Below are 27691 nucleotides of genomic sequence, written 5' to 3'. Positions count from 1 at the left end.
GTTCCTAGAATAAACTGCAGCGTCCAGAATACAGTGGTGCCTTCACTTGCTAGGAGACAGCTGTGCACATTGGGCGTCTTATCCATTCTGCATAGCATAAACAACACATCATACCAAACAATGGCTAGAAGTAAAGAAAAAGCACAATAAAGTGCTGATATACACACTTTCATTCATTCATTTACTCCACTTGTTAGTTATATGTAGTTTTATTGCTGGGGCCCCGGGTTACTAGGAAAGTCAGTTTTCACACATAATAAACGTGTCTGTCACGATCTTCTCTTCTTTTGGAATTGGAATTGGGATACTGTTTGACTGTACCTCAAGTTTATAGATAAGCTTCAAATTTGTGGACGTTGTTTTTCACTTTGAGAAGCCGTGATCTGGACTATAGTATCTACTTTGACTATAAAACCTGCCAATGTGATTTAGACATGGATAAGGGCGTCTGCTAAGAAATAAATAATAATAATAATAATAATAACTGGATTGTGTTCTTCAATAGTACATTTAGTATTATTTGTTTTGCAAAACAGAATCTTTATGCTTCACTTTCATTGCATTTGCACTTTTATTAAGTGTAATACAATGATGCATTTGTGAGATTCTGCTTCAGTTCATTTGATTTCAGATAACAATGTATTTTTTACACAAAAAACATATTTATGTATTTCCCCTTTGTGTAGGTTAATAATGGAACAAAAAAATGAAGTTCACACGGACAGAGATTTCTAGGTTGACGCTGTTTATAACACTGTGTAGTGGCGCCAGTACATGCTAGAGCTTGGGATGGAAAGTGGACGGCTCTCTTCGGGTTCATTATGTTGGACCCGTGAAGAGCTCTCCTTCACGGACTTGGACGTTCTTTGTGAAAGCTTATTATTATTGTCCAGTTTGTATGCTCTGTTTTCTGTTGCTCTGTCGCTTCTCTCTGTTTCTCTGTATTTCTTCCTATGGTCTTGTGTTCTGTTAGGGTTTGTTGGAGTTTCATGACGGTGGAAGGAGGCTGTCTAGAAGGTTATACTGTCGCTGTTTTCTAATAAGGAGCAGTAATTGTGTTTTTTGTTATTTGTGTTGCTTTACATTTGGATATTCTCGTATTGCTTTCCATAGTGTCTGGTTTCCTTTGCGTTTGCTCTCTGCAGTTATACACAGCGTATTGTTAACGTGTTTTTCCCGCAACCATAATACATTATTTTCATTTTGGTAAATTAAGTGGTATTAAGTTATTCTGTCGTTCTTTTTTTTGCTGTCAATCCTTCTGTCATACCAGTCTGATATATCGACCTGTTTGACGGTAGGCACGTTTCGATTTGAGACTTTAGTGGCTATTTTTACACTGAATTAGCCGGGTGAATTCATTGACGTTGCTTGCGACGAGAGGAGATTAGAAGAAAAACTCAGAATGTCACACAGCGACTTTCTGATATGAATTAAGAAGCTCTAAAAGAATGATTAGAACTTATATGATTATTCTTTTTTCATAAATGTTTATTTTCAGTAAACTCAAAATTACTAATGCTCTATTGTTTTCATTGCAAACAAATACATTATATTCCAGAGATTCAGGGAGCTCAGGAAAATCTAAATAAGGATTTATCCAAGAACGCAGTTTAACAAATGTATTTCTACAGTGTTTAAAAACTTAGAACACGGTTTGAAGTAGTAAAGAGAAAGGCTCGTTAAAAGCCAAATAATGATTTACTATAACTGCTCTAGTCGAAATCGCTCTCAAACGTAATTATTTACCGTATTTCTTATTTTCTCTTATTTGAATTTGCTCTTATTGACCACTGACTTTATTGTATTTCATGACTGCTCTTATCTGTAATGTAATATTTTGTAATGTGATATTTTGTACTGTGATATTTTGTAATAACTGTAAGTCGCCCTGGATAAGGGTGTCTGCTCAGAAATAAATAATAAATAAATAATAGTGTAACAATGACAAGATCATTGCTCAATATGACCTCAGAAGCTGGAACTCTCTCACAGGCCAGACAGGAGCTTGTAGGCGTGGCAGTCGGGTCTGAGAGCTCAAAGAATTGCATCCTGGTCCAGTTCATATCTGCATGTTAACTGGGGCACTGCCCTCACGTGACTAACTCGCTGCAATGCTTTGACTCTCTTCCCCCCTCCTGTTTCTCAGCAGATGATCATCCTATATTAAGACATCAGGTTGATCCAGTTTCTCACCTTTCTAAGACATGTGATATTGCTAACACTCTTGTAATCTACATGGTCCCATTGTGTTCCCCCTGATATTCCATTCATTGTGATTTGTATTCCACAGCAGTGTTCCGTGTTAGCAGAGCATGTGTTCTAGAGGTCAGCTAAACTGCACCCAGTTTAGACCTCTCCTCCTCACATGACAAGCACACACCTTGATTCTTGATACCGGCCCTTCTTTCAGTCATTTCTAACTCTACACATTTCTGTCCCACACTGGAGCACATTCACTGCAACAGATATTATACAAAGCCTGTGTAACAGCAACCTTCTTACAGACAGCCTTTCAAGTAAGAAATACAACATTGAATACATGGGGCTTTTTTCAAAATGTTGTTGCAATGACAGTACTGTACTCTGTTTCTATCAATTCATTGGGAGGGGGTGCTCAGTCAGGATACCTCATGCCATGGGGGGTCTTGAGCCAAGAGGTGAATCCCAGCACTGGACTGTGCTGCAGGTTAATGATTGCACTGCACTGTGCTGCAGGTTAATGATTGCACTGGACTGTGCTGCAGGTTAATGATTGCACTGGACTGTGCTGCAGGTTAATGATTGCACTGGACTGTGCTGCAGGTTAATGATTGCACTGCATTGTGCTGCAGGTTAATGATTGCACTGGACTGAGCTGCAGGTTAATGATTGCACTGGACTGTGCTGCAGGTTAATGATTGCACTGGACTGTGCTGCAGGTTAATGATTGCACTGCACTGTGCTGCAGGATAATGATTGCACTGCACTGTGCTGCAGGTTAATGATTGCACTGGACTGTGCTGCAGATTAATGATTGCACTGGACTGTGCTGCAGGTTAATGATTGCACTGGATTATAAGGCACACATGTACACTGATGAAGGCACTTGGTTTTGGTTCCTTGCATTGGTTTCCTATAAGCTTCACCTTGCATTACACAAATGCTATTATTGCAAGAAATTGCAACAGAAATGCATTCAAAATAAAGAAAAAGAAGAGAAAAAAGACTTGCAAGAAAATATCAGTTTAAATGTTTTTCTTACTTTAATAAAAGCACTACAAAAATTCATGTAAATCTGGAACCGTTTTAACATGAAAAAAACATATAAAGAAAACAATGGAAAAAAACATCTATTTATTTTACTCCATTGATTCACATTGATTCATATAGACCAGTGTTGTGAAGTGACTCTATTGACTCATATAGACCAGTTTTGTTTCTCATCTCCCCAGATACCAGACTTCATCCCTCCTCTCCCCACCCCTCTGCTCCTCCTCCCCGACCAAACACACACGCCACCTGCTGGGGAGCCCCAGGGACTGCACCCCGGTCACGCGGCTCGCTCGGACCCCCCCTACGCGCGGGTCAACAAGCAGAGACAGCCTGCTGCGGCCCCCGCAGGGCCCACAGACACCCCCGAAGACAAATACTCCGAGCTGCTGGCTCCGCACACCTATGAAGAGACAGGCCACCTCGCTGCCCAGTCCTCCCAGTGCAGCTCAGTGTACTCCCAACCCGACCTCCCCATCCCCTTCTACGCAGTGGGGAGAAACGTCCCGCAGCCTGATCAGGGCTCTGCCAGGAGTGGTATGGTTTACCATGTTTGTAATAGGCTTTACTGGACCTCTCTGTGCTTTACCATGCTTCTCTATGCTTTCACTAAGCTTTACCATGCTTCTCTATGCTTTCACTAAGCTTTACCATGCTTCTCTATGCTTTCACTAAGCTTTACCATGCTTCTCTATGCTTTCACTAAGCTTTACCATGCTTCTCTATGCTTTCACTAAGCTTTACCATGCTTCTCTATGCTTTATCACGCTTCAGCAGCAGTGTGGAGTAGTGGTTAGGGCTCTGGACTCTTGAGTGTCGTGGGTTCAATCCCAGGTGGGGGACACTGCTGCTGTACCCTTGAGCAAGGTACTTTACCTAGATTGCTCCAGTAAAAACCCAACTGTATAAATGGGTAATTGTATGTAAAAATAATGTGTAAAAAATAATGTAATTGTTTTTTTTTTTATTTTTTTTTTATAAATTTAGTTGTTGCCAATTATTTATTTATTTTTTTCATTATTTTCTCCCAATTTGGAATTGCCAATTATTATTTGAAGCTCAGCTCACCGCTACCACCCCCACACTGACTCGGGAGGGCGAAGACGAACACACACTGTCCTCCGAAGCGTGTCCCGTCAGCCGACCACTTTTTTTCACACTGCGGACTCACCATGCAGACACCCAAGAGCTACAGCGTCGGAGGACAACGCAGCTCTTGGGCAGCTTACAGGCAAGCCCGCAGGCGCCCGGCCAGACTACAGGGGTCGCTGGTGCGTAGTGAGCTGAGGACACCCTGACCGACCTAGCCCTCCCTCCCCCCGACGACACTCGGCCAATTGAGCGCTGCCTCCTGGGAGCTCCCGTCCACGGTCGGCAAAGGAATAGCCTGGACTCAAAATCGCAACGTCCAGACTATAGGGCACATCCTGCACTCCACGTGGAGCGCCTTTACTGGATGCGCCACTCGGGAGCCGCCAAAATAATGTGATATCTTGTAACAATTGTAAGTCGCCCTGGATAAGGGCGTCTGCTAAGAAATAAATAATAATAATAATATGCTTTCACTTTGCTTTACAATGCTTTGCCATGCTACTCTATGCTTTCACTGTGCTTTACAATGCTTTACCATGCTTCTCTATGCTTTCACTATGCTTTACAATGCTTTACCATGCTTCTCTATGCTTTCACTGTGCTTTACAATGCTTTACCATGCTTCTCTATGCTTTCACTATGCTTTACAATGCTTTACCATGCTTCTCTATGCTTTCACTGTGCTTTACAATGCTTTACCATGCTTCTCTATGCTTTCACTATGCTTTACAATGCTTTACCATGCTTCTCTATGCTTTCACTGTGCTTTACCATGCTTCTCTATGCTTTCACTGTGCTTTACCATGCTTCACTATGCTTTCACTGTGCTTTACAATGCTTTACCATGCTTCACTATGCTTCCACTGTGCTTCACTATGCTTTCACTGTGCTTCTCTATGCTTTCACTGTGCTTTACAATGCTTTACCATGCTTCTCTATGCTTTCACTGTGCTTTACAATGCTTTACCATGCTTCACTATGCTTTCACTGTGCTTTACAATGCTTTACCATGCTTCACTATGCTTTCACTGTGCTTCACTATGCTTCCACTGTGCTTCACTATGCTTCCACTGTGCTTCACTATGCTTTGTACGCTTTTACTATTGGAAGCTCTTATAGAAGCCCACTTGATGTGGTCTCTAATAAAATAATTTAGGAACTGAGTGTCAGGGTGAATGATCGTTCATATTGAGGAAGCACACTTAAAGCAACTGCACCGAACAAAATAGTTCCTAACCCTAACCCTAACCCATCATGCACACCCATTCATTAGACAGATGTGCACTAACCCTGTCTGTCTGCCTCCTTGTGCACTAACCCTGTCCGCCTGCCTGTCTGTCTGCCTCCTTGTGCACTAACCCTGTCCGCCTGCCTGTCTGTCTGCCTCCTTGTGCACTAACCCTGTCCGCCTGCCTGTCTGTCTGCCTCCTTGTGCACTAACCCTGTCTGCCTGCCTGTCTGTCCGCCTCCTTGTGCACTAACCCTGTCCGCCTGCCTGCCTGTCTGTCTGCCTCCTTGTGCACTAACCCTGTCTCTGTGTCACATGGTTTCTGTCTGTGATGGCTTAATTCTTTTCTCCAGATCAGTCTCTGTATTCTGAAGTGGACCTGCAGGTAAGCAGAGCCAGGACTGGGGGATCGCACTCTGTTACCCCCCCGCTTCCCATTCCCAGTATCCCCGCCTTCTCTCAGACTGGGAGACCCCCCCTCTGTGTGGGGAGCCCCTCCAGCTCGGGCTTCACCCCGCAGGTGAATATTAAAGGGAGGCTTTATACCATTTACCTGATATTGAGTTTCTTACCTGTTTAAAGATTCTTCATCAGAATAACTGTTCTTATAGTTGTTTGGAATTGTGCTGTAGATATCTTTGTGTTTCAATCACATGTTGAAAGTGAAAAGCACCGCCGTGGCCTCACAGAGCTCTCAGAATCACGTCTCCTCTCAAGTGCAGACGGTACACCGGAGTGGAACCATTAACCTGTCCCCCTGCAACACTCTGCTGCCCCCTAGTGTGTGGAAGAAATACTTCAGTAAAAAGTAACATGTTTGATCATCGTTAGCGCTCATGTCTTCTCTTTAAATTGAGCGTGCACACCCCCCCCCCCCCCCCGCATCAGGCTAATGGTTACACTCTGGTGTACCAGCTGCACTTAGACAGAAGACATGCTTGACAACCCATCTGAAGCAATTGTTGCAAAAGGTTTGAAAAGGTCACCCGGGTGCTTTACCATTAAGATTATGATCTGTACCCTGTTATAGGAAAGTTGCGCTGCATGTTTCTAAGTGTCCGATGGCTGCCTCTAACCAAGTTGAGACTGTAGCTTTTGCGCACTTTTTACTGTGTCAGGGGGTCTGTCATACAAAGAGTGCAAGAGAAAGCACACCCTCAACTTGATTAGAGGCAGCCACCCAACACTGTATTATAAATCATTACATCTTAATAAAAATCACACCAAACATGATGTGAATGTACTTTAATCTGTCTCTATAGATTCTGTTGCAGTTTAAACATTTTGAACGCTTTGTCACTGACTCTCTGAGTGCACATCTACCCTCTCAGTGACACTGGAAGTGTAGCTGCTGCTAACAGGTTCCAATGGTGACGTGACTTACATTATGTTGCATATATACTACCCGCTGTAACAGATCTCTAAAGTGTTACTGTTACTCTCTCGCTCCCCTCCCAGCCTCTCCCTCCAAGACAGAGTGCGCCCCCCTGCACCGAGAGGAGGCCCTGGGACCCCGAAGAGGTCGTTTACGAGCAAATCGGAGAGAGGCTGCCTGCACGACCCCCCCTGCCCCGGAGGTACTGACCCAGCCCGCGGTATACTGGGGGGGGGATTCAAACAACTACTTTTTCCTACTTTGCATACATTTTTGTTATGTGAGCACCGGGGATGGAAATAAGGCTTCTATTGCACAGCAGTTTCACCCAGTCCAGGTTTTACTATGAGCTTGATTAGCCCCAGTGTCTAGGTAACAAGCTCAGGTGTATCTTATTAAACTCATAGTAAAACCAGGAATGGATCACACTGCTATGCAAAGGGAGTCTTCATGCCCTCATCTTTTAACAGCTTCAGTTTTCAGCATGTTGTTCAGCATTGTGAGGTGTGATGTAATAGATGATACTGTTCCTTTACCATTTGCAATCATCCCGGGTGGCTCTTATTACAATAACTTATAGCTTCTATCTCCCTTATAAATTATTTATTTAAAAAATGTCTCTTTATACTTGTACAAAAACATGACGCGTTGTTTCTGAATATGTTGTTTTAATGTGTTTCTTGAAAGTGCTTTTGTGATATCTGTGCCATGAATAAAGTTAATCAAATAAAATGCAGGAGAAAGAGCAAAAAAACAAAGACCTTTGATTGGCTTAATGTCCCACGCTGCAGCAACGACTCATTTACGACTGCTTTCACAGCCCCAGAGTGGCACTGATCTAATTTGACAAGACTGGGGCTAATCGGGGTCTGTCAAACCAGCCATACGTGATTATAGTTAAGTGGTAGAGCAGAAGTGTATATGCATGCACATTTTTGTGCTACAAAAAGCTACACCACCCATTGTTACAACCTCCTATTGCAATGTTCTAAACTGCAGCTGTGCTGCACGAAACCACGAATCCAATTGAATAAGCTCTCCACAGGGGAGGGGTGCTGGAGTCGATCGGGCTGATTTACCATTGAGAGTGAAACGAGTGAAGAAACAGCTGCTTGGGCTTGTGATGAGCGCTGCTTTTCTTAGACTGTGGAGAACAGTGATCCACACAAACCCAAGCAGCTTTTTCTTCACTGGTTTCCCCTCTCCATGGTAAATCAGCCCGGTCGACTCCAGCGACCGCCCCTGTGGAGAGCATGTCTGAATAATTGGTTTGTGCAGCTCTAAGGTCCAGCTGAACCCGTCTCCTGTGCAATAAGAGTCTTCTTAGGAGCTCACTGGCTGCACAAGAGGACTGCAGAGCGAAGCCAAGTGTTTGAGTGCGAAACGAGAAGACTCTCAAACTACAGGACAGTGTCCCGACCGTGCGGATTCCCTCGTTATCAATTTGACATTTTGATTGGCCGAGGGGCTTCACGGTTTATAATAATTAATCAATTAAATAAACAAACACACTAACTTTTTTTTTTTTGTAAAATCTGGTTTTATTATAAAAACTCCCATTTGACACGTACAAGCACATAAGCAATCCATAACCAGCTGGGTTCTGCATCACTCCCTCAGTAAAGTTCACCACAGTCATTTAGCATTCGTTATACTGTGCATTTACCACATCTTAATATGCTTTACAAAACCTCCCTGGGCTTTGCTATGCTTTCACGATGGGAAACTTTAATAAGGGCTCATGTGAGCGAATAGGGGTTGAGAGGAGAGCCGGGGGGGGGGGGAATCACTACAAGACATTTCAGCAGTTTCCTCAAGGCCACAGTATGCAGCTGGAACACATTAGAGGCAGTCATACAGGGATCATCTACACTGCTGAACTCAGTGAAAAGGATTGGCAAAGACTAACAGCGGGTTTGACTCCCTTAAGTGATACAAGAAATTAATGTCTGATTTGAAGTGGATTTTTAAGAAAACATTTCATCGCGTGTGCTGCGGATGGACCCTCAACCCCAGCTGCTGAGGGTCGACTCACTAACTCAGGCGGTGACTGGCCTGGATCTCCGGGGGCTGCGCACCACTGATCTAAGCAATGCTCTGAAACACAGCGATCGACACTCACACGAGATCATGGTGCATTTTACAGGGAGTGGGGAAAAAGGTACCAGACAAAAAACTACATCATCCCCATCCACTCCCTGCCCTAACCAGAAATGAAGTGATAAATACCAGGGGAATCCTAATCAGGCTGCGTTTAGATTTCATATTGGTTTTACTATGAGCTTGTTACCAACACTGGGGCTAATTAAGTTTGTAGTAAAACCTGGAATGGGTGAAACTGCTGTGCAATAGGAGTCTCATCTCCATCCCTGCACTTGGAAGAATTCATGTTGCAGCCCCGGAGTCTCTGGCTTGTAATTTTCTGCTCAGGGGCTGTGGGTTGCAGGTTTAGTTTGGATGCTTGGAGGGGAAGGGGGTCTGGGGGCTCAGTTTTTCTTGGGTTTGGGGGTGTCGTACTTCCTCTTGCTGGAGTACCAGAGAAGGAGGGGGATCCCGATGGAAGGCAGGGTCATGACTCCAAAGGCAGCCCAATCAAGCTACAGATAAACAGACAGGAGGAGTTTAACAAAACTTTGCTCCGCGTACAATCCACGTGGCTTTACATGCACACCACGGGCAAGAAACAAACCCACCGACAGGAACCGGCTGGACTGTGCCTCCACTACACCCTCACAGGGATGGAAAGAAGACTCCCATTGCACAGCACTTTGATCCATTCCTGGTTTTACTAAGAGTTTAAATCAGACACACCTGAGCTTGTTACTTAAACAATGTAGCTAATCAAGCTCGTGGTAAAACCTGGAATGGGGGAAACTGCTATGCAACAGGAGTGCAACTTCCATCCCTGTCTTGTCACTTAACATGACAAACAGTAGAAGCTCTTTGCCTGTTGGGTGATAAGGATGGACAATTGAAGTCCATTCTGTGTTACACGCAGATGGTATTTTCAGGGGGCCAGTAATGAATTCAGGCTGGCTGAATTACTTACATAATGAGGAGAGAATCTCCTGTCAAACTCCCTCTGAGCCAGGATCCCACCCTGTCCCGGGGCGCTGGTGTACCCCACCTGCAGAGGGAGATAGCGAGATGAACACAGGACACCTCACAGCACCACGTGCGATAGATTCACACACACACACACACGGCTGCTACAGCAGAGAAATTCTTTACATGTGAATATCATGGGACATGAAGAAAATAAAAAAACAAACAAAATAAGAATATTCCCTGCAAACAGAATGCCTTTGGCTAGCACTCCTGTAATAATGTTGCTAGTTTTGAGACAATGTATTATAAAGCCTTGGTGAGCACTCTTAAAGCAGGTCAGTGAGAGCATTGCTAGCACCAATGAGAAGAGCTACACGAGCATTGTAAGACTTGGTTCCCGTTCAGGAATAAGCTGGTCCTCACCACGACCTGGCCTCCCTCCTGCGCCAGGTATGTGATGGTGGCCGAGGTGAAGTTGAAGTAGCCTGCCTTCAGCGGCCTCAGCACCACAGTGTGGGACACGTTGCTGGCTCTGGGGAAGGGGTTCAGGAAGAAAACACGACACTCTGCTGTTTTTACAGCAAACTCAGCAAATGAAACAGTAATGATCCTTAGGAATAAACAAGTAACTAAACACAGAGAAAGCTAGAAATGTTTTCCACACGTCTCCTAAAACTAGCGATACAAGCTTGTTTAGATACTGAAGTTTAGCTTCTACACCAGCCTTCAGTATGCAGTGCACTGCATTCGGACTCCTCATCACAGTGCTGGTCTAATTCACAGTATTACCAAGCTGGTGTTTTCTACTGGGGTATATATTTCGTATCTTCTGAACATTTAGAATGATATCCACCTTCCTATTTTATTTTGTTATTAAAAAAAAAAAAAAAAAGATTCTTCATTTCTTTTGGTGTTATAAAAGGATACGGAGCAATCCGGTCCCATTTCACATTCAGCATTCCGGAGACAATCCCGAAATCTTCCGGGGGGAAGGAATCATCAGACAGCTCGACTTCCAGACCAGCGCTAGGGAGGGAGAGAGGGGAGCAGACAGGTTAGATACAGGGAGTGAGGAGGGCGAGAGAGGAGCAGACAGGTTAGATACAGGGAGTGAGGAGGAAGAGGATCAGACAGGTTAGATACAGGCAGTGAGGAGGGAGAGAGGATCAGACAGGTTAGATACAGGGAGGGAGAGAGAGGGGAGCAGACAGGTTAGATACAGGGAGTGAGGAGGGAGAGAGGGGATCAGACAGGTTAGATACAGGGAGTGAGGAGGGAGAGAGGGGATCAGACAGGTTAGATACAGGGAGTGAGGAGGGAGAGAGGGGATCAGACAGGTTAGATACAGGGAGTGAGGAGAGAGAGAGGGGATCAGACAGGTTAGATACAGGGAGTGAGGAGGGAGGGAGAGAGAGAGGAGCACAGGTTAGATACAGGGAGTGAGGAGGGAGAGAGGATCAGACAGGTTAGATACAGTGAGGGAGAGAGAGGGGAGCAGACAGGTTAGATACAGGGAGTGAGGAGGGAGAGAGGGGATCAGACAGGTTAGATACAGGGAGTGAGGAGGGCGAGAGAGGGGAGCAGACAGGTTAGATACAGGGAGTGAGGAGGAAGAGAGGATCAGACAGGTTAGATACAGGCAGTGAGGAGGGAGAGAGGATCAGACAGGTTAGATACAGGGAGTGAGGAGGGAGGGAGAGAGAGAGGAGCAGATAGGTTAGATACAGGGAGTGAGGAGGGAGAGAGAGGAGCAGACAGGTTAGATACAGGGAGTGAGGAGGGAGAGAGGATCAGACAGGTTAGATACAGGCAGTGAGGAGGGAGAGGGGATCAGACAGGTTAGATACAGGGAGTGAGGAGGGAGGGAGAGAGAGAGGAGCAGATAGGTTAGATACAGGGAGTGAGGAGGGAGAGAGAGGAGCAGACAGGTTAGATACAGGGAGTGAGGGAGGGGATCAGACAGGTTAGATACAGGGAGTGAGGAGGGAGAGAGAGGGGAGCAGACAGGTTAGATACAAGGAGTGAGGAGGGAGAGAGGATCAGACAGGTTAGATACAGGGAGGGAGAGAGAGGGGATCAGACAGGTTAGATACAGGGAGTGAGGAGGGAGAGAGAGGGGAGCAGACAGGTTAGATACAGGGAGTGAGGAGGGAGAGAGAGGGGATCAGACAGGTTAGATACAGGGAGTGAGGGAGGGGATCAGACAGGTTAGATACAGGGAGTGAGGAGGGAGAGAGGATCAGACAGGTTAGATACAGTGAGGGAGAGAGAGGGGAGCAGACAGGTTAGATACAGGGAGTGAGGAGGGAGAGAGGGGATCAGACAGGTTAGATACAGGGAGTGAGGAGGGAGAGAGAGGGGAGCAGACAGGTTAGATACAGGGAGTGAGGAGGAAGAGAGGATCAGACAGGTTAGATACAGGCAGTGAGGAGGGAGGGAGAGAGAGAGGAGCACAGGTTAGATACAGGGAGTGAGGAGGGAGAGAGGATCAGACAGGTTAGATACAGTGAGGGAGAGAGAGGGGAGCAGACAGGTTAGATACAGGGAGTGAGGAGGGAGAGAGGGGATCAGACAGGTTAGATACAGGGAGTGAGGAGGGCGAGAGAGGGGAGCAGACAGGTTAGATACAGGGAGTGAGGAGGAAGAGAGGATCAGACAGGTTAGATACAGGCAGTGAGGAGGGAGAGAGGATCAGACAGGTTAGATACAGGGAGTGAGGAGGGAGAGAGGGGATCAGACAGGTTAGATACAGGGAGTGAGGAGGGAGGGAGAGAGAGAGGAGCACAGGTTAGATACAGGGAGTGAGGAGGGAGAGAGAGGAGCAGACAGGTTAGATACAGGGAGTGAGGAGGGAGAGAGAGGGGAGCAGACAGGTTAGATACAAGGAGTGAGGAGGGAGAGAGGATCAGACAGGTTAGATACAGGGAGGGAGAGAGAGGGGATCAGACAGGTTAGATACAGGGAGTGAGGAGGGAGAGAGAGGGGAGCAGACAGGTTAGATACAGGGAGTGAGGAGGGAGAGAGAGGGGATCAGACAGGTTAGATACAGGGAGTGAGGGAGGGGATCAGACAGGTTAGATACAGGGAGTGAGGAGGGAGAGAGGATCAGACAGGTTAGATACAGTGAGGGAGAGAGAGGGGAGCAGACAGGTTAGATACAGGGAGTGAGGAGGGAGAGAGAGGGGATCAGACAGGTTAGATACAGGGAGTGAGGAGGGAGAGAGAGGGGAGCAGACAGGTTAGATACAGGGAGTGAGGAGGAAGAGAGGATCAGACAGGTTAGATACAGGGAGTGAGGAGGGAGGGAGAGAGAGAGGAGCACAGGTTAGATACAGGGAGTGAGGAGGGAGAGAGGATCAGACAGGTTAGATACAGTGAGGGAGAGAGAGGGGAGCAGACAGGTTAGATACAGGGAGTGAGGAGGGAGAGAGGGGATCAGACAGGTTAGATACAGGGAGTGAGGAGGGCGAGAGAGGGGAGCAGACAGGTTAGATACAGGGAGTGAGGAGGAAGAGAGGATCAGACAGGTTAGATACAGGCAGTGAGGAGGGAGAGAGGATCAGACAGGTTAGATACAGGGAGTGAGGAGGGAGAGAGGGGATCAGACAGGTTAGATACAGGGAGTGAGGAGGGAGGGAGAGAGAGAGGAGCACAGGTTAGATACAGGGAGTGAGGAGGGAGAGAGAGGAGCAGACAGGTTAGATACAGGGAGTGAGGAGGGAGAGAGAGGGGAGCAGACAGGTTAGATACAAGGAGTGAGGAGGGAGAGAGGATCAGACAGGTTAGATACAGGGAGGGAGAGAGAGGGGATCAGACAGGTTAGATACAGGGAGTGAGGAGGGAGAGAGAGGGGAGCAGACAGGTTAGATACAGGGAGTGAGGAGGGAGAGAGAGGGGATCAGACAGGTTAGATACAGGGAGTGAGGGAGGGGATCAGACAGGTTAGATACAGGGAGTGAGGAGGGAGAGAGGATCAGACAGGTTAGATACAGGGAGTGAGGAGAGAGAGAGAGGGGATCAGACAGGTTAGATACAGGGAGTGAGGAGGGAGGGAGAGAGAGAGAGGGGAGCAGACAGGTTAGATACAGGGAGTGAGGAGGGAGGGAGAGAGAGAGGGGAGCAGACAGGTTAGATACAGGGAGTGAGGAGGGAGAGAGAGGGGATCAGACAGGTTAGATTCAGGGAGCGAGGAGAGAGAGAGAAGGGATCAGACAGGTTAGATACAGGGAGTGAGGAGGGAGAGAGGGGATCAGACAGGTTAGATACAGGGAGTGAGGAGAGAGAAAGAGGGGATCAGACAGGTTAGATACAGGGAGTGAGGAGGGAGAGGGGAGCAGACAGGTTAGATACAGGGAGTGAGGAGAGAGAGAGAGGGGAGCAGACAGGTCAGAAGAACTGAGCAAAGACCAAGTCTAGGACTGGATTAAGCATGTTGAACCTTTTAATCTTAAACCCAGAGAAATAATTTGAAGCAAATCAGAAACGATCCATTAGAGCAAGGGTGGGCAATTCTGGTCCTGGAGGGCCAGCGTCTCTCCTGGCTTTTGTTCCAACTTTGTCCTAAATTACTTAATTGGACCAATTATTGGTCTAATTAAGTAATTTAGAGCACAGTTGGAACAAAAGCCAGGACCGGAATTGCCCACCCCTGCATTAGAGGCTCCTTTTTTGTAAAATACATGCACTACAAAACCCTGTATAGCCCTGCAACTATACAAGCAATTTCAATTCTGATTTCAGATTTGAAGTCTTGTAAAATTGTGCAGCTCCTATATACTCTTTCTACATCATTTAGAAAAAATAGTACATTTGTATGTTTCACAAATATTTATTATACAATTGAGGATTTTTTTGGGAGGCGTGGCTTGTGAAAAAATATAACCGACGGTCCTGGAGGGCCGGTCACTCCACCTCAGGGGTAACGGGTACAATGAGATAATGAAGCACTGCAGGGGCTGGACGGAGGTTTCATTGGTTCAATCAAACAACCTGGAACGAAGAGCAGGAGTGGAAGAGCCGGCTGGCAGTACTGGCCAGGCTCAGCATGCTCCGAGACTGACCTGGAGCCCACGTTGTAGATGTTGTACTGCAGCGTGAGGTCCCTCCCCTCCACAGCATAGCGGTTCAGCAGAGACTTGGAGGCCAGCAGACGCGCCCCTTCCTCTCCACGAGCTGCAGACAACAGCACCAGCACAGCCAACACAAACAGCGACCTCATCTGGAGGGAGGAGGGAATGACAACAGGATTATTATACTCCAGGGGAGTCAGTTTCATTTATAAAAACAGGCTGAAACTTTCACAATCTGGGAATATTTGTAACCAGTCCAAAAAGCCACTGAGAAGCCCTCAGTCGGAGAGTGCTGTTACTTGATCATGTGTATGTGAAAACACTTCTAATGTTTTATAACCAGGAAGGTCCTGTTGAGATTACAATCTGTTTTCAAGGGATTCCTGGTCAAGGAGGCGGCACATCAATAACATTTAAAAAAAAAAAAAAAACACACACACACAAAATCAAATGAGCTCAACCAACAAACAAGTTAATCAAATTACAAACAGTCAACTTGTAGTTTGACCTCAAAACAGTAAGTTTCAGGACTTTCTGAAGTTTTATTCCAATGGAGCTAGAAAAACAGAATACACCACCCCCACCATCCTGTAGAAACTTCAGGAACTGACACTTTGAACAGCCTGAGATCTGAGATTAGATCTCCCTCCCCACTGCATACTGCAGCAGCCCTCTGTTCGACCCGCATATTAAATGATTAAACCTTTAGGGACAATAGAAACATTTAGCACGCTAACCGATCAAGTGGTTCCCACACTCGGTATTACACGGAATTGCTGCAAAACAGAACGGGGTACGGAAATGATATCTCAGTTTCAGCTGAAGCACGAATCACTGAAACAATCTAAACACACAAAAACAAAACTAACAATGTTATATTTTTGTTTTAAATTAGTAATATCTGAAGCTGACTGCATGGACCCAGCCAGACACACAGAATGTATGCGGCGTCCCAACACACGTCATGCCTCAGTATGGACACGTCACCGCTTCATGGGTACACGAACACAATCTTCTCCCCTTTGTAAACTAACACTTCCCTGGCCAGTGCTTTACTTTTATAACGTGAAACCACTTAACAGACATATTCAAAAACTGAAGACAGTATAGCTTGACTTCTGATGGGAGCGAGTATTGTGCAAACAACTCTAAACGGAAAAGGCCAGTATAGTAACGTACACATACAGAACATAATGTTTACATTCTGGAACTGGGATGATGCACAGAGTGCGCAGTATATGCATTTTCAAGTTTGCGAAATAACCCGGTTCTGTTCTAGCAAGTCATACCGGCACTTACAACACCGCACACTGCTCGCGACTCTGAACCGAACTGACTGCTGCACCAAACCAGCAACACACAGCGCGTTAGAAATCACACAGCTTACTTTCAGAAGTCAACCAAACTTTATAATAGATTGAATTCAACGATTAGCGGCCATCAAACCACAAACACTCCCCCCAAGTCGTAGTCTTGCAGTGCCCGTCACAGTTGTTCTCGCTAGTCGCTGTGTAATTGAGGGAATGCTTACGTGTACATTACTACAGTGCGGGCCCACACACTGCTGCAAAGTAACTCCCCGGTGATATTAACACTGCATCTCTCATATACGAGGAAACAAAGTCAGCGTATGGGTAATAGTGCTGCATGTTTATCCAACACGGGGAGCGGGTCACTCGCAATGTAACTCCGCACCCGCGGAACGCTTACGTGTCCGTTCAGTCCACACAACGCTTCACTCGACTGGCAGGCACTCCGCCATTCTGTGCATTTCAATACCGCCCTCACACCCACACCCGTGCTGTCTGGAGCCAGCCACGCATTAAACAACACAACGGAGGACTGCTTTTAACAAACACCGTTTCAAACGCGGAGAGAAGTCGCTGTATCTCTCACAGCCGACACGTACTCACCTCGCTTTCTCTCAGGAAATGTAAGAAATGGCTGCACCGCGCAGACGCATAAGTAAAGGCTGTTTAGAGTGACGTATCGGTTGCGCAGGCGCCGATTCCGACTGTAAAAGGATCACGGGAATTGTAGTTTTACACACTGCCGCTGATATCATTCCGTGTAATCAGATCATAGGTTTCCCTCCGGGTCGAGAGGTTGTGAGTTCCTGGTCAGGGTACCCTGGGGATAAGAAACGCGCAGTTCTTTTTTTAAAGGTACATTTTTAATTTTATAGGAATTTCTTTTCTGTCTGAAATCAGTTTTGTCCCGTGATGTATTCATAATGTGCAAGTCCTTCCTTTACTAAGATGGCGGATGCTCTGTGACATCACGCCATGTCAGTCTCGACCTCTGATCTCTATAGAATTTCAGGATCAGCCCTGAGCTCCTCACACTGTCCCATTGATTCGTGTATTTAGGATCAGCCCTGAGCTCCTCACACTGTCCCATTGATTCGTGTATTTAGGATCAGCCCTGAGCTCCTCACACTGTCCCATTGATTTGTGTATTTAGGATCAGCCCTGAGCTCCTCACACTGTCCCATTGATTCATGTATTTAGGATCAGCCCTGAGCTCCTCACACTGTCCCATTGATTTGTGTATTTAGGATCAGCCCTGAGCTCCTCACACTGTCCCATTGATTCATGTATTTAGGATCAGCCCTGAGCTCCTCACACTGTCCCATTGATTTATGTATTTAGGATCAGCCCTGAGCTCCTCACACTGCCCCATTGAGTCGTGTATTTAGGATCAGCCCTGAGCTCCTCACACTGCCCCATTGATTCGTGTATTTAGGATCAGCCCTGAGCTCCTCACACTGCCCCATTGATTCGTGTATTTAGGATCAGCCCTGAGCTCCTCACACTGCCCCATTGATTCGTGTATTTAGGATAAGCCCTGAGCTCCTCACACTGCCCCATTGATTCGTGTATTTAGGATCAGCCCTGAGCTCCTCACACTGCCCCATTGATTCGTGTATTTAGGATCAGCCCTGAGCTCCTCACACTGCCCCATTGATTTGTGCATTTAGGATCAGCCCTGAGCTCCTCACACTGCCCCATTGATTTGTGCATTTAGGATCAGCCCTGAGCTCCTCACACTGTCCCATTGATTTGTGTATTTAGGATCAGCCCTGAGCTCCTCACACTGCCCCATTGATTCGTGTATTTAGGATAAGCCCTGAGCTCCTCACACTGCCCCATTGATTCGTGTATTTAGGATCAGCCCTGAGCTCCTCACACTGTCCCATTGATTCATGTATTTAGGATCAGCCCTGAGCTCCTCACACTGTCCCATTGATTCATGTATTTAGGATCAGCCCTGAGCTCCTCACACTGTCCCATTGATTCGTGTATTTAGGATCAGCCCTGAGCTCCTCACACTGTCCCCTTGATTTGTGTATTTAGGATCAGCCCTGAGCTCCTCACACTGTCCCATTGATTTGTGTATTTAGGATCAGCCCTGAGCTCCTCACACTGCCCCATTGATTCGTGTATTTAGGATCAGCCCTGAGCTCCTCACACTGTCCCATTGATTTGTGTATTTAGGATCAGCCCTGAGCTCCTCACACTGTCCCATTGATTTGTGTATTTAGGATCAGCCCTGAGCTCCTCACACTGCCCCATTGATTCGTGTATTTAGGATCAGTCCTGAGCTCCTCACACTGCCCCATTGATTTGTGTATTTAGGATCAGCCCTGAGCTCCTCACACTGCCCCATTGATTTGTGTATTTAGGATCAGCCCTGAGCTCCTCACACTGTCCCATTGATTAGTGTATTTAGGATCAGCCCTGAGCTCCTCACACTGTCCCATTAATTCGTGTATTTAGGATCAGCCCTGAGCTCCTCACACTGTCCCATTGATTCATGTATTTAGGATCAGCCCTGAGCTCCTCACACTGCCCCATTGATTCGTGTATTTAGGATCAGCCCTGAGCTCCTCACACTGTCCCATTGATTCGTGTATTTAGGATCAGCCCTGAGCTCCTCACACTGTCCCATTGATTTGTGTATTTAGGATCAGCCCTGAGCTCCTCACACTGCCCCATTGATTCGTGTATTTAGGATCAGCCCTGAGCTCCTCACACTGCCCCATTGATTCGTGTATTTAGGATCAGCCCTGAGCTCCTCACACTGCCCCATTGATTCGTGTATTTAGGATCAGCCCTGAGCTCCTCACACTGCCCCATTGATTCGTGTATTTAGGATAAGCCCTGAGCTCCTCACACTGTCCCATTGATTTGTGTATTTAGGATCAGCCCTGAGCTCCTCACACTGCCCCATTGATTCGTGTATTTAGGATCAGCCCTGAGCTCCTCACACTGCCCCATTGATTCGTGTATTTAGGATCAGCCCTGAGCTCCTCACACTGTCCCATTGATTTGTGTATTTAGGATCAGCCCTGAGCTCCTCACACTGCCCCATTGATTCGTGTATTTAGGATCAGCCCTGAGCTCCTCACACTGTCCCATTGATTCGTGTATTTATTATATTGATACAGAATGCAGCTCTATACCAGTTGCTACAGATACTTCAACATGCACAATGGATTCTTCATGTTTTAAAGCAGCTCACTCTCCACATCTGGAATTGAATTTAAACCAGTGCAACCACCCTCAAGTTTACTGATTCATTTATTCATTTGATTTCTGAAGGAGAATCATTTTCCCAGACTTTACTAAACCTCTCCCTTTATAAATGATAGAGAACCCAACTTCACAAGATGGCTCACTGCCCTACATATTCACTTATACAGTGTGTGGAATGCAGTCATGGAATGCTCCCAGAGCTCTAAGAATGTGACACAGGGTTCTATTCTAGAGCTCTGTGATAGAACTCTGTGAGCAGCTGACTCCACCTACAGTCCTGTGTGCAGCTAAGGGAATTTAAAGCTTCAGGTGGGATCCTAATACCTGCTGCACAGGGAGTGAATCTACAGTGAGGTGGCAGGAGAAATGGGCTGCACCCCATTCGAAGGGGAATTAAACACTGGAAATACAAAATAAAAATTAAAGGCGAGATCATGTTTCAAACCCATGGTTATTACCAATCTTTAGATACATCTTTAAATAAATATCATAAACATTGTGGTATCATAATTGTATTCGATTCAGAAAATTGACATTAATTATGAAGAGTTGACTGCAGCCAGCGTCCTTTTAATCTGAGCTCCTCCACACGGGTGGTGTTGAGCAGTCAGCAGGAAGGATGTATTTCCTGTGTTTCTATTGGCTGCAGTCAGAGTGCAGAGGCCAGCAGGGTCACAGGCTTATTATTATTATTATTATTATTTATTTATTATTATTATTATTATTATTATTATTATTATTATTATTATTATTATTATTATTATTATTATACATCCCAACTGTTCATCCTGAACACACTGGGCTAATCCCCTTTTATAACTGCCTTCACAGGGCACAATCTGAGAGGAGCAGTTAGGAAAGCCAGGACAGAAATATGGAAACATTCTCTCAGTAAATCTGTGTTTAAAAGTGTAGATGGGTTTCATATCACTGGTGTCAAAGAATGTCACCTCCCCTCCGTCACAGTCCAGCTGAACTCTGACCTTCTGGGGTTTCTTCTCCAGAGTGAGTCGTGTCCCTGATGAGGTCCCTGCCTTGTACTGATCCCCACCCCTCAGGACTATAGCCCAGTATCCTGCTCCTGGGTTCAGAGTGATGCTCCCTTTCCTCTGGATGGACTCTTTTGTAACACCCAGATCCCAGTCAGGTTTGTTCCCCACTTCCACGTCCCAGCAGTGTTTCCCTGAGGTGAACCCCTCAGAGCCCAGCACTTTAACAGATTTATCAAACCGCTCTGGGTTGTGAGGAAGCTGCTGTCTCTCATTGCTGTGTCTCACACTTGTTAGATCCTCAGACAGTATCAGAGCACGGTGTGCTGTGTTGGGATCCAGAGTCACTGGAGCTGAGAGAAGAAATGAGAAGAAGATTAAAATAATGAGAACACCAACCTACAAGCATTGAAATAAATTAGATGGTAAGAATTGTATATATTTTTATAAAACACCATTTCAAATATTATTATTCAATATCAAGCATAACTTTTAAAAACAGAAATTCCCTTAAAAATATCAAAGGAACAGCATCTAAACCTGTTTAAATCAGATCCATTCACAGCGTGTATAAACCCAGCCCTGATTGGCGGAGAGGGTGTACATTCTATAAATGCTGAACTGATGTCCGGCTGGATGATCTGAGTATAACTGGCTCCGGAACTCTGGTCAGTGAGAATTGTAGCTGCTCACAGAGTTCTATCACAGAGCTCTAGAACAGAACACTGGGACACTGCTCAGAACTAACATTCTTAGAGCTCTGGGAGCATTCCAAGACAACGTGCTGAACTCAGAGAAGTCTGTGTTCTACTGCAGGAGTTTCTTTACAAGGAGTTTCAATGCAGACCAGCATGGGATCAGAAAGCCTTTTGCTCTCTTGGAATGCTCTTCCAGCTCACCTCAATACTATGAGCAGCTCACAATGTTTAATATTGAACTGAGAGATGATCTTTGTGATGGATAGAAGTGTATTTGCTACAGGTCTGTACATTTCATGGTGTATTATTATTGATTGTAGAGAGCTGTATCTTGCTGTTTTCACACATTGTGGATTGTGGTTATATGCACCCCCCCACCCCTCCTTTGTGATGCTGCCCCACAGGACTCACTGTATTGAACAATCCCCAGCATCTTCTCCCACACTTTGTACTTCAGAGAGCCCAGGTGCTCGGCTACATCTATCAGCGGTCCTGAAACACACTGTGGATCCTGCAGTGTGCGCTCGGCTCTGCAATCATATTCAGGAGTTAGTGCTGCTCTGTGTTTGCATTCAATACAATACAAGAGAGGAAGACAGGTCGGATCTTACATACCTTCTCTTTGTGTCTTTGTACTTCTGAAACAAACAAGGACATGAATGGAGACATTATTAAAACACAAATACCACTTTGATAGAAAACAGCAGCACCGCTGTCCAGCTTTACATTTTGAACTCAGTGTTTACCCATTAACATATTCTCTGAAGCACCAAACCAATGAGACCCCTCGGCTGGTTTGTGGAGCTGGAGGTGAGGCATTTGCTGCCTGTTCTACCCATGTGTGGGGTCAACTGAAGAACAAACAGCAATACAAACCATATTTGAAAAGTGAAGTCAATGTTAAATGAAGTTCAGTCCCATTCATAGTGCAGTAGTGAGTGTGCATTCACAATAAGAACATGTCACACACAGTTAAACAATCACTACCTGCAGGAAGAAGAAGTCTTCTGCTTCCAGCTCCTGTTCTATCACTCTGATTGTGTCTGAAAGGGATGAGATTTCTCTTGTAAGTTTTTCAATCTTCTCTTTCATGATTCTTCCCTTTTGTTCCTCTTCCCTCCTCAGTGCAGCTATCCTGGCCTTTTCTTCATCTCGTAGAAACTGGTGAAGTGTCTCAAACTCCTCCTTTATCTGCCTCTCTGTTTGCTGGGCTTGTTTCTATACAAGAAAAGGATCACTTTCGAGTTAGTTTGGTTGTCCAATGGAAATGTATGTTGTGTATTGTTTCAATCACTAATCTAGTTCTCTTACCTTGATGTGCTCTGCTGTTTCATCACATTCTTCTTTAACTTTATTAAATGATTCGAGCTTGTCCTGCAAGGGCTTCAGCGCAGTCTTGAGTTCTCCCTGAAATGCAATGAAACCCAGAGCTTGCACATCACTGTTACCACATGCCTGGCTAGTAGCAATATGAATGCAGTGTGTGAGAAATCCCATCAGCACTGGGGTTGCCACTGGGGGTCTCATAGCAACAAACCCCCCGCTCTGGAGATTTCTGACACATCAGTAAAGATTCGGACTGACTGGCAGATTCAAATGTGCTTCCGATATTGAACAATGGAGATGAGGCAGAAGCGGCAATCACAGACCTCTCAGCCTGAGCTCTGAAACATTTTCTAGTGTACACTGACTGGAAAGGAAACAAACTGAGACATTTAAACAATACAGCTCTGTACCAAACATTAAGACAAGAACTCAAAGGGTACTGTCTCTGTGCAGATGGAACTTACAAAGTCACATGAGCTCAATATGCCTTATCAGGTCAGATGTCATGAAGCACATAGGATTTGTACAAGTGCAAACTGAAGTGTACCTGTTATGGGTCCTGAGATATGAGGCTTACACAGGGGTGGCTGAAACAGCTATTAAATAACGACACACTCCCCTCCACATTCCTGTACAGTACTCTCTCTATCTCTGTCTCTCTCTCTCCTTCTGTGATACGGTCTGTGTTAGTTTAAATATATATTCGAACAGTTCTGTTCGAATATAGTTCTGTTCAGACTTGTTGGATTTTGTTGTTTAAACTGCCTTATTATAATACCCCCCCCCAACCAACCAACATGCAAACGCTACTGTGAAAAGAGAATACTGTGTTATATACAGACATGCTCAAATTTGTTGGTACCCTTACAGCTCATTGAAATAATGCTTCATTCCTCCTGAAAAGTGATGAAATTAAAAGCTATTTTATCATGTATACTTGCATGCCTTTGGTATGTCATAGAATAAAGCAAAGAAGCTGTGAAAAGAGATGAATTATTGCTTATTCTACAAAGATATTCTAAAATGGCCTGGACACATTTGTTGGTACCCCTTAGAAAAGATAATAAATAATTGGATTATACTGATATTTCAAACTAATTAATTTCTTTAATTAGTATCACACATGTCTCCAATCTTGTAATCAGTCATTCAGCCTATTTAAATGGAGAAAAGTAGTCACTGTGCTGTTTGGTATCATTGTGTGCACCACACTGAACATGGACCAGAGAAAGCAAAGGAGAGAGTTGTCTGAGGAGATCAGAAAGAAAATAATAGACAAGCATGGTAAAGGTAAAGGCTACAAGACCATCTCCAAGCAGCTTGATGTTCCTGTGACAACAGTTGCAAATATTATTAAGAAGTTTAAGGTCCATGGAACTGTAGCCAACCTCCCTGGGCGCGGCCGCAAGAGGAAAATCGACCCCAGATTGAACAGAAGGATAGTGCGAATGGTAGAAAAAGAACCATGGATAACTGCCAAAGAGATACAAGCTGAACTCCAAGGTGAAGGTACGTCAGTTTCTGATCGCACCATCCGTCGCTTTTTGAGCGAAAGTGGGCTCCATGGAAGAAGACCCAGGAGGACTCCACTTTTGAAAGAAAAACATAAAAAAGCCAGACTGGAATTTGCTAAAATGCATATTGACAAGCCACAATCCTTCTGGGAGAATGTCCTTTAGACAGATGAGTCAAAACTGGAGCTTTTTGGCAAGTCACATCAGCTCTATGTTCACAGACGAAAAAATGAAGCTTTCAAAGAAAAGAACACCATACCTACAGTGAAACATGGAGGAGGCTCGGTTATGTTTTGGGGCTGCTTTGCTGCACCTGGCACAGGGTGCCTTGAATCTGTGCAGGGCACAATGAAATCTCAAGACTATCAAGGCATTCTGGAGTGAAACGTACTGCCCAGTGTCAGAAAGCTCTGTCTCAGTCACAGGTCATGGGTCCTCCAACAGGATAATGACCCAAAACACACAGCTAAAAGCACCCAAGAATGGATAAGAACAAAACATTGGACTATTCTGAAGTGGCCTTCTATGAGTCCTGATCTGAATCCTATCGAACATCTATGGAAAGAGCTGAAACTTGCAGTCTGGAGAAGGCACCCATCAAACCTGAGACAGCTGGAGCTGTTTGCTCAGGAAGAGTGGGCCAAACTACCTGTTAACAGGTGCAGAAGTCTCATTGAGAGCTACAGAAAACGTTTGATTGCAGTGATTGCCTCTAAAGGTTGTGCAACAAAATATTAGGTTAGCGGTCCCATCATTTTTGTCCATGCCATTTTCATTTGTTTTCTTATTTACAATATTATGTTGAATAAAAAATCAAAAGCAAAGTCTGATTTCTATTAAATATGGAATAAACAATGGTGGATGCCAATTACTTTTGTCAGTTTCAAGTTATTTCAGAGAAAATTGTGCATTCTTCGTTTTTTGTGGAGGGGTACCAACAAATTTGAGCACGTCTGTATATATATATATATATATATATTTAAATCAGCACCACTAACTGCACTCCTGCTCTCAGTAACTCCTCTCTTCATCTCCCCTCCACCTTCAACCTTACCACTGTTTTAACTCCAAGCCCATTAACCAATTAACCTATATTGGAGAGCATCCTCACACCAGTATCGTCCCCAGGGTCTTAATGCCTCCACATACCCTGTCCAATATAAAGGCATACCTTTTATAACCCAACATCACAATAAATCTTTTTAAACCCAAGTTTGCAGTTTAACCTATCTTACTCAACCTGTAATATCCCCTTTATGTTCCTTTGATAACTCTCTGATTTTACTTTTACACCTTTTACATTATCGCCACCCTTTGTTTACCCTCCAGTTGGTTTATGTTGTCTTTTCACACTTTACTACCTTTGTTTGTTTAAACACCTTCTCAAAGAGTTATACAATCATTCACCCAGCTGGAGTGTGCATTCTTTACACCCAGGGCCCTACAGCTGCCCAGGTTTGATCCGGGATATACACTCCCTCACAATAAATATATTATATATACACACACACACACACACACACACAGTCACCAAAATTATTGGCACCCTTGATAAAGATGAGCAAAAAGACTGTGTAAAATAAATAATACTAGTATATATATATTTTTTTCTGATAAATAAAAGTTGTTCACAAACCTTATAATCCTGTGCTGCCTCCTCCACTGGGCGGCACTTGTGATTTTCATGTTTCTTTGATATTTGACAAACAAGACAGATCGCCTCTTTATCATCCAAACAGAATACCTTCAGTTTCTCCTCATGCAGACTGCAGAGTATTGCAGGAGGTGCTGCAGGTTTGTGACTGTGTTCTTTTAAGTAGGACTCCACAATATTCCTGAGCTTGAAATCCACAGGAAGCTGCCCTACTGAAGCCCTCGTCCTGCACACTGGACACTCCCGAGCTCTCTTCTCTTTCCAGCACTGATCCAGACATGCTTTACAGAAGCTGTGGTTACAATGAAGAGTTACAGGATCCTTGAAAATCTCACAGCACACAGCGCAGGAAAGCTCTGCTTCCAGACCTGAAGTGTTTGCTGCCATTTCTGTACAGTCACACCCTGCCTTGCTCTCTGTAACAACTCCTTTCAAACTCACAGAACCTGAAACTTCTTTCACTTTCACATTGAGTTCTCTGAAAGCCTGTAGATTAGAACATACTGTAATGCTGTGTGGCACATTTATTTAAGTATGATCTTCCTTTTCTGCAATTTAAGAATGTTTGTTTTGATAATATAATCCTTTCTCCTTCAATTCAAAATTGATTCCTAATTGTAACTTTTAAATAATAAATCGAGTCCCTCTTCTGTGCTTCCTGATCATACCTGTATTTCAAGCTGCAGGTGGGCGAGGCTGGACTGAGTTTGACTTAGTTTTTAACTGCTGAAATCAGTTCTTTCCTGTAATTTATTCATAATGTGCAAGTTCTTCCTTTACTAAGAGGGCGGATACTCTGTGACATCACACCACGTCAGTCTCGACCTCTGATCTCTATAGAATTCCTCCAGATTTCAGATTTGCTTTGACTGCCTCAACATTATGAAATCACTTCATGTGCAGCAGGTATTAGGGCCCCTGGGCCCACATAGAGTCTGTGCTGCACAGCATTGAGTGAGGGGCACAGGTGGGGCCCTAATACTTGTTGCACAGAAAGTTGATTTATTTGCAATGGTAGTGTTTAAGTGTTGTGCCAGTCAGTGATATATATTCTGGAATATGAAGAAGAAAAAAAACAAAACAAAAAACTTGACTTATTTTGCTTATGACAGGGTCTCCCATTTATATACTGGACATGCTTGTTTATGATGGTATACAAGGCTACACTATATAAGTCTTGCATGGTTGTATTACTTTATTGTGGTGAATTAAAATGGATAGTAACCTCTCCTTTGATGCCCAAATCTCCTCTGTAGTCAAATCCTCCTTCTACCACCTCCGAAACATCTCAAAGGTCCTTCCCTACCTTTCCCTGCCGGATGCAGAGATACTGTCATGCATTCATCTCCTCTCGACTCGACTACTGCAACTCTCTCTACGGTGGTCTTCTGTCACGCGCCATAAACAGACTGCATCTGGTTCAAAATGCCGCTGCTAGGATCCTTACCAGATGTAAAAAACATGATCAAATCACCTCGTCTCGCCCAGCTGCACTGGCTACCTGTAAAGTTCAGGATTACTTTCAAAACTCTCCTGCTCACCTACAATGCCCTTCATCACACAGGTCCCGAGTACCTCCTCAACCTGCTGACCCGCTATGTCCCTGCCCGCAAGCTGAGGTCCTCTGACTCTGCCCTGCTTGTTATTCCCTAAGCAAAAGTGCACCACACTGGGAGAGCGCTCTTTTAGCTTCATGGCCCCGACTCTCTGGAATCTCCCAGCTCTAGGCTGTACAGCTCCCACAATCGCTCGCTTCAAATCAGCTCTCAAGACCAGCTTGTTCTCTCTGGCTTTCAATGCTCTTCAAGCCTGATATCTGTTATTAATTGTTGTCTAAATTGCTATTTCAGGTTTTTCACTCCATCTTATTCGTATGATTCTGTATGAGACACGCATCCACAATGTTTA

General features: G+C 45.0%; 1 protein-coding gene, 1 long non-coding RNA gene and 1 pseudogene across 2 annotated transcripts; 1 reads left to right on the top strand and 2 right to left on the bottom strand.

The window, feature by feature from the left end:
• The first annotated feature begins 3571 nt into the window (after positions 1-3571).
• LOC131705203 (uncharacterized) lies at positions 3572-7167 on the top strand. Its single transcript, XR_009310228.1, has 3 exons — positions 3572-3789; positions 5926-6092; positions 7031-7167. It is a non-coding gene; the product is annotated as an uncharacterized LOC131705203 (long non-coding RNA).
• Positions 7168-8841: 1674 nt separating this feature from the next.
• LOC117395474 (translocon-associated protein subunit beta) lies at positions 8842-17087 on the bottom strand. The gene is made up of 6 exons (XM_033994394.3): positions 16978-17087; positions 15056-15213; positions 10923-11021; positions 10419-10527; positions 9997-10074; positions 8842-9544 (listed from the first exon to the last, which is right to left on the bottom strand). Exons 2-6 carry the CDS (start codon positions 15211-15213, stop codon positions 9434-9436), a joined length of 555 nt encoding a protein of 184 aa, XP_033850285.1. The 5' UTR covers positions 16978-17087; the 3' UTR covers positions 8842-9433.
• A 2458-nt stretch (positions 17088-19545) lies between these two features.
• LOC131696819 (zinc-binding protein A33-like) lies at positions 19546-26501 on the bottom strand (annotated as a pseudogene).
• Between the last annotated feature and the right edge of the window lie 1190 nt (positions 26502-27691).

The sequence above is a fragment of the Acipenser ruthenus genome, chromosome 35, assembly GCF_902713425.1.
Source record: "Acipenser ruthenus chromosome 35, fAciRut3.2 maternal haplotype, whole genome shotgun sequence".
NCBI lineage: Eukaryota > Metazoa > Chordata > Actinopteri > Acipenseriformes > Acipenseridae > Acipenser > Acipenser ruthenus.
This window is presented reverse-complemented; position numbering and strand designations above follow the sequence as displayed.

Coding starts and splice junctions, on each gene's coding strand:
- LOC117395474 (XM_033994394.3), bottom strand. CDS start 15,213: ATGAGGTCGCTGTTTGTGTTGGCTGTGCTGGTGCTGTTGTCTGCAGCT. Junction 10,528..10,922: donor AAATGGGACCGGATTGCTCC/GTATCCTTTTAT, acceptor CCCCTTCCCCAG/AGCCAGCAACGTGTCCCACA. Junction 9,545..9,996: donor GGAGATTCTCTCCTCATTAT/GTAAGTAATTCA, acceptor GTTTATCTGTAG/CTTGATTGGGCTGCCTTTGG.